Here is a 15,533-nt window from a genome sequence, read left to right as displayed (position 1 = left end):
TTTTTTATTGTATAAATAATATATAGTTGAGTAATGTGATAAAATCATTTATATTATATCACACTGTATATGTATCAATCTTTAATCTTTAGAATTTTGAGGAAAATGTAATAAAATATTAAAAATGTTTAGAACGAACTAAAAACTAAAAAATATATACTTTTAATACATTTATTTAGTACATAAAAGAAAGATCCATAAAACACTTAAAAACGTTTTGAACGTGTTAAAATGTAAAATTTTCATATCAGTTTGTGATTTTCATCGTTACATGCTAACTACATACAGAAGGTTAGAAGAGTCATTTGACGCATTTGCTACGCCTTGACTCTGCGAGAACCTTCAGCAAATACCAGTCAAGAACAACACACCTCACCTTCTCAATTCCAGCCACGTGTACATATCGCCACGTGTCATGTTATCAGTGGTTAAACCCTCCTCACTCCGTCACACTTTCTCCCGTAAAATACACTTCAAGCAGAGCAAAGCACTCTCTCTGGGACACCACAACTATTTACTTCAAATTTATTTATTTATTATTACTAATTATTAAACTCAGCTCTACAATCTCGCTTCTCCCCAACACATTCACATAATTTTCCCTCACTTTCTCGGCGGCAAAACGCCGCATTCCGTCGGAAAAACATGGCTTGGAAGGTGGCGCTAACTGTGCTGTTCTCCCTCGCACTCTTGTTCTCTCCGTCGCAATCTGCGGTTTTCAGCGTAGATCTAGGTTCCGAATCGTTGAAGGTGGCGGTGGTGAACCTGAAGCCCGGTCAATCTCCGATCTCGATCGCGATCAACGAGATGTCCAAGCGGAAATCGCCGGCGCTGGTCTCCTTCCACGACGGCCACCGCCTTCTCGGCGAAGAGGCGGCAGGTCTCGTCGCGCGTTACCCGCAGAAGGTCTATTCCCAAACGCGCGACCTCCTCGGGAAGCCCTACGCTTCCGCGCAGAGGATTCTTAACTCAATGTACCTCCCTTTCAAGACGAAGGAAAATTTCCGAGGCGACATGAGTTTTGTCGTGGACGACGGAAACGAAAACGATAGCGTTTACTCCCCCGAGGAACTCGTCGCCATGGTGTTAGGTTACGCGGCGAATTTGGCGGAGTTTCACTCGAAGATTCCAATTAAGGACGCAGTGATCGCGGTGCCGCCGTACATGGGACAGGCCGAGCGGAAAGGGCTGCTCGCGGCGGCACAGTTGGCGGGGATTAACGTTTTGTCCCTGATAAACGAGCATTCCGGTGCGGCGCTGCAGTATGGGATCGATAAGGACTTCTCGAACGAGACGAGGCACGTGATTTTCTATGACATGGGTGCGACAAGTACCTACGCGGCGCTTGTGTACTTCTCGTCGTACAAGGGTAAGGAGTATGGCAAGAGTGTGTCAGTGAACCAGTTTCAGGTCAAGGATGTGCGCTGGAACGCGGAGCTTGGTGGTCAGCACATGGAGTTGCGATTGGTGGAGTATTTTGCGGATCAGTTCAACGCGCAAGTTGGTGGTGGGATCGATGTGAGGAAGTTTCCCAAGGCCATGGCTAAATTGAAGAAACAGGTTAAACGGACTAAAGAAATTCTTAGTGCGAATACCGCCGCTCCTATTTCCGTCGAATCGCTTCATGATGACGTCGACTTCAGGTAGCTGGAATTTGAAATTACTCATTCTATGAAATTGCTATTATTATTATTCTCTTTAGTTCTGAGCAAAAGTTGCTGCTTTGTGCTGGGTAGATCATGGTTCAACCTTATTTGGAAAGTGTACTGTAGCACCATATTTAATTTTTTTATTATTTAGTACGAATAATAACAGTAAGGATAATGACAATCAATCTTTATCCTATATGTTATGTTGTCAAACTAATATGGGAAATATTTAATCTAAAGAGTTTTGTATTTTTCTTTTTTTGACTAAAAAATAAACAATTCAGTTTATAATCTTTCTAGGTAGGAATACATTTTCTTGTATTTGTTTTTTTTTTTTTGGGTATAGAGTGTTGTCTATTCAAAATGATTGTTTGATAGTGAAGTAGCATTTTGTCTCAGCTAGTAGCAGAGTAAACTCCTAAGTAACAAGACTTGGTGTTTTTGTGTGAACTTAGTTTTACATGAGTGATAAGATTATTGGGTATGCTTGCATATGTATTCAATGAGTACTGGTATTGGTAACATCCAGTGTGGGCATTTGAATTATATGGGAACACCATAGCTATCCTGTAAAATGATTACAGTAGCAAAAACAGGTAGCAAGAACACAGTTGCTTTTGCTTCAGTTGTCTGAGTAAACTGTGACCTGACTTTCTCCAACCCTTCAGTAAAAGCATGTCCTAGATTTCATTCAGGTAAAATTTAGTTGGAAAAATCGTACAGAAATAAAGGAGTTGTTTATAGCATAATTTTCCATTAACAAAGTAGTTCAGCTTTCAAATGGCTGATTGAGTAAAAAACTCGTTGCTTAAGTAGTTAGTTATTTGGAATTAATTAGAATGAAGGAGCGGGTCTTACTGGCTGTCTGAGGTTGAGAAAAGGGCATCAGTCTTGGGATTTATGCCTTGCTTGAATACAGCAGTAAAAACATGTCTTCACTCTGTTTTAGATAAACAAAATTGGAAAAGAAAACAATCAAATTCTTGATACGTGCATTTCATGTTTTTTGGAACAATTAAATCCATGGCCAGTTCTGTCAGTGGTTATACATTAGTCAGTCATTAGCCATTATTTTCACATTGTTAATTAGTATGGTGGTTAATGGTTCCTGATAGCATATGTAATCGATGCATCATATCTTAATTATATCTTCTAAGCTAATATTGTTTGTGGGATGATCTTTTAGAAGTGTTTTTTTCATATTTCTTTACACGTCATGATTTGTTTCCTTAGTTAATTAAGATTACAAGTCTAATATTAGTGTAAATAGGTGTATGCTATGTATTTTGTTTCACATCAAGATACAAAAGAAAATATTCACCTGTTGTTTTGATTCTCTCTTTCCTTCACTTAAGCCTATGATTTCAGCAGTTAAGGAATATAGTAATATGCTTAGCTTTAGCTTGGTTAAGGAGTTACATATAACCTCAAAGTCAGTATTTTGGTTAATAGATAGGCTAGGTTGAAGATAGCTCTAAAGGGGAAGTCAATAAATACTATTGTTAGAATAATTTCATCTATGTATCATCATTAAGCCTAAGCAGAGTGTAGTATGCTAGATCATTTATTAGTCATACCTAGTTTTGCACCTAGGTGTCTAGTGCATCCCCTTAATATTCCATGTACTCTTCTATTTTCATTATAAATAGAAGACCGTGAGAGGGATCTCTTAAGCTCTCTAGAAATATATTTTCTGTTTTAATCTCAAATACGGTTAACAATGAAATTCCCTTATATGTTCAATCTTGTCAACATAAATGAATAGAATAGTCAAAATAAAAATGAAAGTACTGACAAGGTAAGTAAAATTAGTTTATTATTAAGAAGTGAACTTTAAGTCCAACTCAATTCCACAAAATCGGCTTGTAAGATGAGGTTTGCACCTACTTATATACTCTAAATTGATTTTATCTCTAATCGATGTAGGACATCCAACACACCCCCCTCACGCTGAAATATATACATATTGTGTGTGGGATTAGACATTAATAGGTGGTTTGATAGAGGTTCGATAGTGGGTGAAGCAATATGCTCAACAAACAACAAATATCGCTAGAATATGCCCTAAAAATGACTCTGATATTATGTTTAGAAGTGAACTTTAAGCCTACTTCAATCCCACAAAACTGGCTTGTAAGGTTGAGTTAGACTTAAAGTCCACTTTTTAACATGGTATCAGAGTTGGGTTCTGAGCCTATCCTAGTGAGATTTGTGTTGTTGGACATATTGTTCCACCCGCTATCTAACTATTCATTAATGTTTAGTCTCACAAAATCAAACTCAATCCTATAAAACCGGCTTGTAAAGTGAGGTTTGCACCCACTTATGTATTCTAAATTATCTTTATCTTTAGCTTATGTGAGACTTCTAACAATTATCAAGTTGATACTTTTGCACTTGATATAATGAATGCATAAGGGTTCTTCATACATGTCTTGTTTCTTGCAGGAGCACTATAACCCGTGAGAAATTTGAAGAGCTCTGTGAAGACATTTGGGAAAAATCACTTTTACCAGTGAAAGAGGTGCTTGAGCATTCTGGCCTTTCATTGGAACAGATATATGCAGTAGAGTTAATAGGAGGAGCCACAAGAGTCCCGAAATTACAGGTGTGAATACTTCTTTTTCTTTGATAATTATTTTGACAATGTGCATTCTGGCCAGGGTGGGGTTTGATCTCTTCATACAATATTGTAGTCCATGCTTGGTAGTCGTCAACAACATTTGTTTACCATATATATCATCTGTTACTTAAAGTATAAACCTAGTTATGCAACTGTATCTGTATATGCTGTCTTTATACTGCAACTGCTATATGCTAGTATATTATTAGATGTTAAATGCAGCATGTGCATGCTAATCTGATTTAACAGAACTAACTAACCCATCAGTTTAATTATTTCGTTGTATATTGATCTGAATGTTTTGTTATAACTGATTCAGTTGCTAAAGTTTTTTTCCACACTTACATTTAGAGTTGCACTCAGCATCCAAGGCTAATTCTTTTTTTCACAAGAAACACAATCACACTGAGAGCATTTCAGACCCTTTCCCTCTTAGTTTTCTGTCCTTTATCTCACTTTTTGTTCGCTTCTACTTCAATATTTCTGTAATTATTGTCAATCATAGTAATTCATGCTGTACAAGCTTGACCCTATTTTATGTTAACCAGTAATTGCTACTTCTTCTCTCTCTTTTTTTTATATTTATATTTATCTGAATAATGCAGAGAAAGGAAGAGCACAGCTGATGTCTCAAATGTTGGCACAAAAATTTCAATAGCGAAGATTGATTGCATATATAATTTACTTACATTAATAATTTTTTATTTCAAATATGAATATAACTGAGTGTGAATGTCTAGATACCATGAAACTGAAGCACTTTATCTTGTAGATGTATTGTTGGATACAGTCTTTGAACTTTAATTTCATAGATGAAGTATTTTTGTCGCTGTCCAGCTTCAGTGTAGAGCTTTGTTTATTGATATTCTGTTAATTTTATTGCAGGCTAAGCTTCAAGAATTCCTTGGTAGAAAAGAGCTTGATAGGCATCTTGATGCTGATGAAGCAATAGTTCTTGGTGCAGCTCTTCATGCAGCAAATTTAAGTGATGGAATTAAGTTAAACCGTAAACTAGGAATGGTTGATGGTTCCTTGTATGGATTTGTGGTTGAGTTGAGTGGTCCTGAACTTCTAAAAGATGAAAGCTCTAGGCAGTTACTTGTACCACGAATGAAGAAAGTCCCTAGTAAGGTAAATCAGTTGATGTTTCAATGCTGAATGTGACTACATATCACATGAAGAATTATTTGATCAATTTTATTCTTCAACTTTACTAATCCACGGTACTATTGTTAACATACCAGATGTTTAGGTCCATTAATCATAACAAAGATTTTGAAGTTTCACTAGCTTATGAAAGTGAGCATCTTTTGCCTCCTGGTGCTACCACTCCTGAAATTGCTCGATACCAAATATCTGGTTTGACAGATGCAAGTGAGAAGTAAGGATAAAAGGCTTGCTGAAGTTGTGGGCAATATTGCTTATTTTAGCCCCTTGGCGTATTGCTTTTTATGTAAAATTAGAGACTCTGATGACCTCATATATTTTTTTCTTCTCTGTTCTTCTAGATACTCATCTCGGAATTTGTCATCCCCCATCAAGGCAAGCATACATTTTTCTCTTAGTAGAAGTGGAATTCTTTCTCTGGATAAGGCAGATGCTGTTATTGAAATAACAGAGTGGGTGGAAGTTCCTAAGAAGAATTTGACCGTAGAGAATTCAACCATTTCATCAAATGTTTCGGCTGAATCTGCTGCTGGAAATAGTTCTGAAGGAAACAATGAAAGCATCCAAACTGACCTTGGGAGTAGTAACACATCCAACACTAGTGCAGAGGAGCAAGCTTCCGCCGAGCCTGCTACAGAGAAGAAACTGAAAAAGCGGACCTTTAGGGTGCCATTAAAGGTGAATGTCAACTGGCCACCCTTATTTTGTGATTATTTAAACTGGGTGGCTATTTTTGGGAAAATTTGAAACAAGATCTAATATTCCTTTATTGCTTCATTGCTGTTTTTGCTTTTTGCTCATTACAGATTACTGAGAAGATAACTGGACTTGGAATGTCTCTGTCACAAGATTTTCTCACTGAAGCTAAAAGGAAATTACAAGTACTAGACCAAAAAGACACAGACAGAAAAAGAACAGCCGAGTTAAAAAATAATTTAGAAGGATATATATACTCTACTAAGGAAAAGGTTCGTAGAAAGCAATATGCTTATAGTTTTCACTGTGTTTACATCCTTCATTTATTATTCATGGGTAATCTTTATCCTTTAAAAAATTCTAATTTTCTTTCAGGGATTCATACAAAAGGTTGTCATTTAAATAGTTGACTTAGTCTAAATTTATACTGAGGAAATTTAACTTTTGTTCTTGATTGTTGCTTTTTGAGAAAGAAATTCCAACTTGTTGAAATAGCTTATAAATCCATGTAATCATTAGCTCTAAAGGCAGGAGGTTGAGTGTTAGATAACCTCTGTCCCTAGTTCTCTGTTCAAGTAGCCTAGGACAGAGCTTTTTGCCTTTTAGTCTTCCTATTGTATCAACCTTCATATATATATATATATATATATATATATATATATATATATATATATATATATAGATATATAAATACAGAACTATGAGAGGGGTTCCTTAAGTCCTCTAGAAATATATTTCTCTGTTTTAATCTCAAGTCAACTAAGTCTCCAAGAGGATGTAGGATTCAGTGTATATGTTCCAAACTTGGTGCATATGATCCATATGCTGTAACTTGAAGGGGATCGTTAAAATAAGGTGTTTTATTGTTGTTATTTCTATTGTATGTACCCAACTTTAGGGGCAGGGTTAAGGCAAATGCCCTACCTTTGTTTTGTAACTTATATATATATATATATATATATATATATATATATATATATATATATATATATATATATATATATATATATAGCATCAATACAATCACGACTGTGTAGGTTGAATATACTGTTTTCTCTCTCTCTCTCTCTCTCTATCTGTGTGTGTGTTTACACACGCATCAATACAAGCACATCAATGTAGCTGTTTTATTCAACATGTTCTTAATGCTTATCATGTCTTTATCAGATTGAAACTCTAGAGAATTTTGAAAAAGTTTCTACAAGTGAGGAGCGCCAGTCATTCATTGAGAAGCTTGATCAGGTTTAACCTTTTTCCTTGGGCAATTGAATAAAAAATGTTATTGATAAGAACATTGACTTAAGCCTTTTGTATATTTTGTCAGGTGCAAGATTGGTTGTATACAGATGGTGAGGATGCCAATGCTGCAGAGTTTCAAGAGCGTCTAGATCAGTTAAAAGCTGTTGGAGATCCAATTTTCTTAAGGTTTGTTATATTTTGCCCAATTATATTAATTTTACCCTAAACGGTTTAAATTTGATAGTGTTTTTCTGAATTTGTGAATATCTGTTTCAGGTTAAAAGAGCTTACAGCTCGACCAGCAGCAGTTGAGCATGCTCGTAAGTATATTGATGAGTTGAAACAGGTACATCTCATGTGAAGTGACTCAGCTTTTTATTTTCTTCTTGTCTATGTTCTTTTTGAATCCAATTTTTTGTTAGGGTTGAATTATGTCGATTGATCCTCATAGTTAATCACTCCTAAATTGTGTTTGGGGGAAGAATTAAGGAATTTGAAATATCTGAAATTCAAATTGCTTTAATTGAAATTTCTTTCATTTTAATCCTTTGTTTAGATAAATCAGTTCATTTTTTAAATTTCAAACTTAGTTTGGATAGAGTCACCATATTCCAATTCTCATTTTTAACAAGAGGGGAGAAAGAGAGGAGAGAGAAAATGGGCGAAAAGCAAGGAAATAGAAATGGGAAAGGGGGTTGAAATGAGATGATGGTAACGAGAGAAAATGGGGAGAGAGGAGAAAGGAAAAGGAGAGAGAGAGTGAGCTTGAATTAAATGCATGTTGAATTTTATATAATTTGTATAATCTAAATACTTTAACAAATACTTTTTACATTTATTCAGCATATTTCACAAATTCTATACCTTTTGCTAATCCCTTTGATGCATGTGTAAGTTCTTGTTGTAAGTTTATGTTGGATCAATAGAAGCTGTAATATGGTAAACAAAAATATTTTCTCTATTATTTCTATTACATTAATTAACATATTTCATTTGAAAGAATGTAGAGAGTGGTAGTTGCCCTCGTTGAGATGTTAGATACGACAGATAAACAACTTTCATTTAAGTGGTGATCTGTTATTTTATCCAGCTTTCATCATATCAGCATTTATGCACTCATTCCTGTTAAATCATTTGTACACATTCAAACCACTTCAGGAAATCATATAATAAAATCACAATCCATTGAAAAGGCATTAGTTAGGTGAACTAAAAATGTCCCTCGAACTATTGCTTGTGTCTGGAGCATAAATTATATATTGAGAATTTCTGATTTATAAGTTTTTATATTCAGCTGCTGCTGCGGGCTATTTTTTTGATGTAATGTAACTTGATACATTTATGACTTGTGCAGATTGTTGAAGAGTGGAAAGCAAAAAAGCCTTGGCTTCCGCAAGAACGAGTAGACGAGGTATGGTTTAACTTAATTTTGATGATCTATTGATGCTGATATGTCACCTTCAGAAAGCTCATTGTTGTTTTGTTTTTAACTTACAAGGTTATAGAAAGTTCCGAAAAATTAAAGAATTGGTTGGACGAAAAAGAAGATGAGCAAAAGAAGTAAGTTCTTGTTCTATTACTTTAGTTGTTATTGGAGCTGCAATTAGTTGTTTACTTTGTCATTTCAATATTTTGTCATGTCGTGAGCGGATGCCTATATAAACATTTACCTCTACTTTCCTTTATTTAGAAATAACATTCCATGAAAAAGTTCATCCATAACATAATAGGAAGAAATATTGATTAAAGAAAATCAAACTACAAAATCAAATAATTGCCGAATTATTTTTTAAGAGGAAGAAGATAATGCAAAGGATGTTTGAAGTTCCCATGCTCAGAGCCGAATTCCAATAGAGAGAAAAGTCCTCTTCGTAATAACAACCCAACGATCAAAATCTATCCCCCAGTCTCCTCTCGGTGCTCACTGTAACCGAATTCACACATCACAAAACATGTGCTTCTCTCTCTGCCACCTAATCATTTATTCCTCGCCCCTTTTTATTTCTGAATGTAGACACTCCAAATTGTGGGTTTGGTATTGTGTTATGGCTGGACTTTGAGGGCCTAAGTTAGGTTCTATGGTATTATGAATCGAAGTTTATCTTTGAAAATGGTTGCCTTTTCATCTGTACAGTTAGCTTGTATAGCACAAAATCACTGGCAATGGGCTATATAATGAAATAGTTTGGGTTAAATTGAGGTTATTTGTGTATGGAAGTTGCTACTGCTAACAGAATATGTATGTAATGTGCAGCGTATTGTGCTACTCAGAGTCTGTGGAATTCTTGAATAAAGTTCAGTCTTTTATAATATTAAAATAACCTAGACACCACTTCTTTTGAGCTTTAAGATTTTTCTTTGCAAGGTCTCTTTGTCTGTTGTGTTATATCCATTTTCTAGATAATTTTCCTAACATTGTTCATTTGAGGGTGAGTCTCCTTCTCTTCAATGTCCACGAAGACTGTAAAAGATGACCAATGGATCATCTGAATCATATCATTGACGACTTTATAGATCACTACCCCTCTTTTAGATCATATTATGCTTTTTTAACCATGCACTTCCGAATATTTAAGGAAATGGACTACTCTAGGTTTGTAAAGTATTCGCTTTTCCACTTTACTGACTGCCAAAGTGAGTTTGTCGACTGAGGAAATTGCATTGTGCTCAGCTCGTAACATTTTTAATGTTGTTGGTTATTAATTTCCTATTCTGTACTTGTTTTGAAGGACTTCTGGATTCAGTAAGCCAGCATTTACATCCGAAGAAGTATATTTAAAGGTGCTCGATCTGCAAAACAAGGTAACCTGTCTCTTCTACTTGTCTAAATCAACACAACATTGCCATGTGATTTTACAAGTAGTGCCATTTATTTTTTGTTAATGACCTTGTTTCCTGTACATATACAGGTTACCAGTATTAACAGAATTCCCAAGCCTAAGGTTCAGAAGCCTGAAAAGAATGAAACAGAGAGCAATGAACAAAATACGGATGATTCCAATTCTACCTCAACGGACAATTCCTCTTCAAGTGATTCATCTGCTGACAGTTCAGAAGGGGCAAACGAAGAAACTGTTACTGAGCAATCTGAAGGTCATGATGAGCTATGATTAACTGGGAATATGCATGTAAGTCCAGATTTATTCATGTAGCTGAGAGCTTTTATAATCAAATGTAGAATGGTAATGGTAGAATTAATAGGTGAAATGGAGGCAGTGTCAGTTCTCAGCTAGCAAGATAATAGAGTTGAGGCAACATTTGCTTGCTGGTTGAGTGCTAAATTTTTGAGGTTAGATGGGTCCTTGTAGAAGATGATTAATTTCCCTTTTATATTTAAGGGGACATATTATTTACAGCCATATGCAAAGTTCTATCTGCCGAAACACAAATGTTATCGAAGAGAAAAGACAACACACGACACTTGATTTGTGCTACGAACATGATATACAAATTTTGCTTCAGTTATAATTATAAAGTCTCTCTCCTTGCTCACGAAACTTCGTTTGCTAACAGTTGTCACGTTTTATATAATGTGACTTTTTGTCCTCAAATTTAGATCAAGTTTTTCCTTTAAATTCAAAAGTAATATTGGCAATTTTGAATTGGTATTTTTAATTTCAAGGATTAACATTTATTTTCTTAGGCTCACTCGATGTTATTTAAAATTTTTGGCAGTTTTAAAAATAAAATCATTTGAACAATTGGTTATTTAAAAGTGAGAAGTTGTGTTTTTTTCCCTAAAATTAAAATATACAATATTAATCCCCATAAAGAAAACTAACATGATATGAGGAGACCCCCCATTAATTTTTATAACAACGGATTTGGTTTCCCCATTATAGTATGTTACACTAATTCTTATAATTGTGACACATTAAATGATTTTTTTTCCCTAATAGATATTAATGTAAGACATCGGTATATCCAAGTTAATTATAAAAATAACTTCTTTGTATTGGGTAAGTATGGTTTCCCATATTCAAACAAACTCTAGGTTGGAATATACAGATGATAACTTATTATTCCACTAACACTATTCGATAAAATTTAAATAAGCTAAAAACACAATAAACTCGTATATATTTAATGATCGAAACAAACTAAATAATCTCTTCTTAACCATTATATGAGTGTCCAACATGTATATAAATTATGATAGTTATACCAAATTATTTAGTAAGAATATTTTAAAATTAATATTTACTTTTATTTGAAATTGAATATTAATAATTTCAAATTAATGAACATGTTATACACCGAAAAGTATTCATCTAACACCTTAAAACACTTTTGATGTAATGTTCTTTTCAAAGTTATCAAACTCCATTAAAAGTATGGACAATATGTTCTCCTGAATATATTTTTAAAGAAGAAAAAAACAATTGAAATGATAAAATATTGAAAATCTTGTAAAATATCAATAATTTTCTTTCATACGAGTCTTCCAACGCTCAAACGATGGAAACAATTCATTCTTTATGATCTTTTGAACAGAGTTACATACTAGTTGATGGAAGATGATACATTTCTTTTGAACAGAGTTACATTGTTCAAAGAGTGTTAGAGCAACTTGTAGTAGCAGTTATTTTCTGAGAGGAGAACCTCGTAGCCTTTCCCACACGGACACCTAAATCCAAGGCTTACGCACTTTTCAGCCCACTCAACACTAACAGCTTCTTCAGAATCTCCTGCTCCCAAATCATCCTGCAAAACCACATGAATTCAAACATCAAAATTAATCTAAGAAGACGAAGCCAAACATACACATACCTGAGGAAGGACTTTCTCATCTTCGGCAGCTATACACTCTTCTTCTTCCCTTACATTTTCTTCCTCATCATCCTTCATAACCTCATCCCACCATTGCCTCATCTCTTTCAATCGCTCCTTCATCCTTCTCAGTTTCTGCAACCACAAAACAAACAAACAAAGCAAACCCGTTATTCCAAACCCTAAAAGATCCAAACTTTTTATTCCCCTTTTAATTTCTCAACCCTCCGTACCACTGAATCAGGAGTAGCGGTTTCCTCGGCGTTCAGACTCGGCGAAGGAGTGGAGAGATCTGAGACACTCCTCCTGAGGCCCGGCGGCAGGGGTGGCAGCCCGGACCCTCTCTCCGCAGGAGTGGGAGGCGCCGGAGCCGGAGGGTGGTAAGGGTCGGAAACGCAGCGGCGGAGGACGGGGAAGGAGCGGCGCTTGTTGACGAGGGAGTTGAGGTTGAGCGGAATGGGGACGGCGGAGAAGCCGTAATGGGAGAGGTCCTCCTGGTCACAAAATAACTTCTTGGTGGAGGGCTCCCCGGAGAAAGAACACGAGGGCGGCGATCGGCGCTTCATGGGGTTGTTGACCGCGGAGCAGGGCGGCTGACGGTGGCAGCAGCCGTTGTTGAGGTGCATCATGGACAAGAGGTCGGTGGGCTCCACCACTGTCGTGGGATCAGCGTGATCGTGCATCGGTTGTGAGTTTGCCATGCTGGGGCATTTGTGTTTGGGAGGTGTTTGTGTTGGCGTTGGTTGTGGAGAATTTGCGGTGACGGGTTCTTTCTGAGCATGAACTTCACCCATTTTCTTGAACTCTTTCTTTCTGATTTCGCGTTCTTTTTCTTTCTTTGGTTTTGCTTCCAGAAAATGGGAGTCGCCACGGTGAAGAAGGCGAAGGGCTTTGGGTTATATATGTGTGAAGAGTATTTTGAATTTTTAACGGCTATTGGCGGCTTCTGTTTAAGCTTTTAGGATAACCACGCTTTATTAATGTTACAATTTTTCTAAATAGAGATAATTAATTAGTCTGAATAATTATTAAATACTCTAAAGCAATTTTTAATAAGTATTTTTATGTATGTTTATTAGTTTTTTTTAAAAATAAATTTTTTTGAAGAAGTCACATTAACGATTAAATAATTTATTTTATTGTTAGCAAACGTAATTATTTTTTCTTCTGAAAAAACATAATTACAGTGTAGTAATTTATTCTAAATCCTAATAATGGATAATTCTGGGCGGAAGCATATACTTTGAAACGAAGAAATACATTCCCTTTTGTATCTTGCTTAATCACTAATCAATGAATCGACTATATTTTAAGTGTTCGGGCATGATTCAACCAGATTCAATTTTAGTTTTAAATTTTTAATACCTAAAAGAAGTATTTGACGGCATTTTATTTTTATAAAAATTTAAAATAATTTGTTTGAATATGAGATCAAAGAAATTAAAATTTAAGATATATATAATAATATTTTGATTATTTAAAATTTTAAATAATCAAGGATGAGCTTAAAAAACCATATTCACAATCATACTAATTCTTTATAAGATCATAAAATAAACGTAATGTACAAACTATAAACTAAGAAAAAAAATCAATTAGTTATTTGGAAATTCATAACATAGTTATATGACTTTCACTATTTCTCATAATTTCATTCATATCTTAAATAATCTTAGACACAAACTCATTTACATTTCAAATAACTATAGACACAAACTCTTTTATATTCCAAATAATTGTAGACACAAAATTATCACATACACAAACTTATTCATATTTCAATTAATCATAAAAATAACCTTTGAAAAATCAGTGTATAAACTAGTACCAAAAGATCATGCACCTACCATTTATAAATTTCTTATGCACCCAAAAGTCATAACCAAAATATATATGAACTGTACTTGGTCCATATTACAATTACTCATGCACCCAGAAGTCATAACCAAAATATATATGAACCACAACTGATCCAACATTACAATTACCTTTACACCAAGAAGTCATAACCAAAATATATATGGATCGCACCCGATGCACATTAAATGGTAGGATAAATTCAAATCTCTTTAAGAGTGGTTGATACTAACTCTCTAAATACGAACTCCTTCGACTTACTAGTTAGAATGATAACACATGTGTCAACACCCAATTTCGTCCGGATTGACTATAATAGGTTTATTTTATTTTATGTTATTTTCTTTCATTTTTATTTTTAATTTATACTTTATTTTTACCTTCTTATTTATTTATTATTTTATTTTATGTTATTTTCTTTCATTTTTATTTTTAATTTATATTTTAATTTTACCTTCTTATTTATTTATTTATTTTATTACATATATATATTAGTTACCTAATTTTATTTTGAAACGAAAAAAAAAAGAAAAAAAAGGAAAAGAAAAAATAAGGTCAACTCCATCCTGCAGCGTAAAACAACAGTATGCAAGGTTCAGAGAAAAGGCAAAAAGTAGCGTATACAATTTACAAAAAACAATGCTCAAAATGGACATTTACAATGGCAGTAACAAAAGGCAGAGGCTCCTCTTCCTATAATTCCCTACTTACGACTGCAAGTATACATCAAAGGATAATGTTTTTTTGAAAGCAAACTTCTGCCTACTGATGGCCGATACAGTGAACATCAAAGAAAGAAAAAAACAAAAGGGAAATCCCATGCCAGAAGATATCTCACAGGATGCAGGACAGAGAAGTTTGGGGTTGGCTTTTGAAAAGGTTTTTTTCATCACGGTCAAAAGGAGAAAGGAGGGGGAAAAAAGGAGGAGAAGCAACGAGTGTTGGAGGAACCTAGCAGTCCACTCCACTTCACTTTCCAGTGCCTGCAAGATCATTTTGGTTACTGAAGGAGAAGTTCGGCGGGGGAAGCAAAGGAGATTGAATCCAGTAAAGAAAAGGAGACTAAAACAAAAAGGAAAGTTTTATCTTCTCTTGAAGCTGCGAAGGTAATTCTTCAGACATTCAACCTCTTTTGGTCATGTTCGTTTATATGCTCTATGAATGTCTGCTTTATGCCTGCTGAAAGATGAATGAAATTGCGTTCAATCAATGCATATTGTTAACAATAACAAAACCCCTGTTCATTCGAACTGCACCCAAAATGCAGTTTTAGTGCCTGCAAACTTCATCTATTTTGTTAACAATAGAAAATAAGCATATACTCCCCCATATCAAAGCTTCAATACCTTTAGCACCCAGAAAACATGTGATAAAAAGCAAACAGGGATGCAACACATTCAAACAAGGATAGAAAATTGACACATCCTCAAGTCCCATGACCTCAGTACCAAACGCTAAATTTCTGCTACCTTCGGCCTGTAACACAAAACACCCATCCGATCAGCCCCTCTCTCGATACTGTTATACTGCAA

The 15,533-nt window shown here is 34.9% G+C and overlaps 2 protein-coding genes across 2 annotated transcripts; one reads left to right on the top strand and one right to left on the bottom strand.

Annotated features, from left to right (window-relative positions):
- The first annotated feature begins 500 nt into the window (after window positions 1–500).
- Window positions 501–10,849, top strand: LOC124829447 (heat shock protein 70 (Hsp 70) family protein). The gene is made up of 13 exons (XM_047302958.2): window positions 501–1,643; window positions 4,098–4,257; window positions 5,158–5,403; window positions 5,517–5,653; window positions 5,781–6,117; window positions 6,246–6,407; window positions 7,303–7,377; window positions 7,460–7,560; window positions 7,651–7,720; window positions 8,729–8,785; window positions 8,873–8,934; window positions 10,104–10,176; window positions 10,284–10,849. Exons 1-13 carry the CDS (start codon window positions 646–648, stop codon window positions 10,482–10,484), a joined length of 2,679 nt encoding a protein of 892 aa, XP_047158914.2. The 5' UTR covers window positions 501–645; the 3' UTR covers window positions 10,485–10,849.
- A 930-nt stretch (window positions 10,850–11,779) lies between these two features.
- LOC124829458 (uncharacterized) lies at window positions 11,780–13,071 on the bottom strand. The gene is made up of 3 exons (XM_047302970.2): window positions 12,378–13,071; window positions 12,145–12,279; window positions 11,780–12,078 (listed from the first exon to the last, which is right to left on the bottom strand). The coding sequence occupies exons 1-3, from the start codon at window positions 12,936–12,938 to the stop codon at window positions 11,935–11,937; spliced, it is 840 nt and encodes a 279-aa protein (XP_047158926.1). The 5' UTR covers window positions 12,939–13,071; the 3' UTR covers window positions 11,780–11,934.
- Between the last annotated feature and the right edge of the window lie 2,462 nt (window positions 13,072–15,533).

Source organism: Vigna umbellata, chromosome 4 (genome assembly GCF_029865625.1).
Source record: "Vigna umbellata cultivar VRB3 chromosome 4, Vumbellata_1.0, whole genome shotgun sequence".
NCBI classification, from domain to species: domain Eukaryota; kingdom Viridiplantae; phylum Streptophyta; class Magnoliopsida; order Fabales; family Fabaceae; genus Vigna; species Vigna umbellata.
The sequence above is the reverse complement of the archived record's forward strand: the minus strand, read 5'-3'. Positions and strand labels throughout refer to the sequence as shown.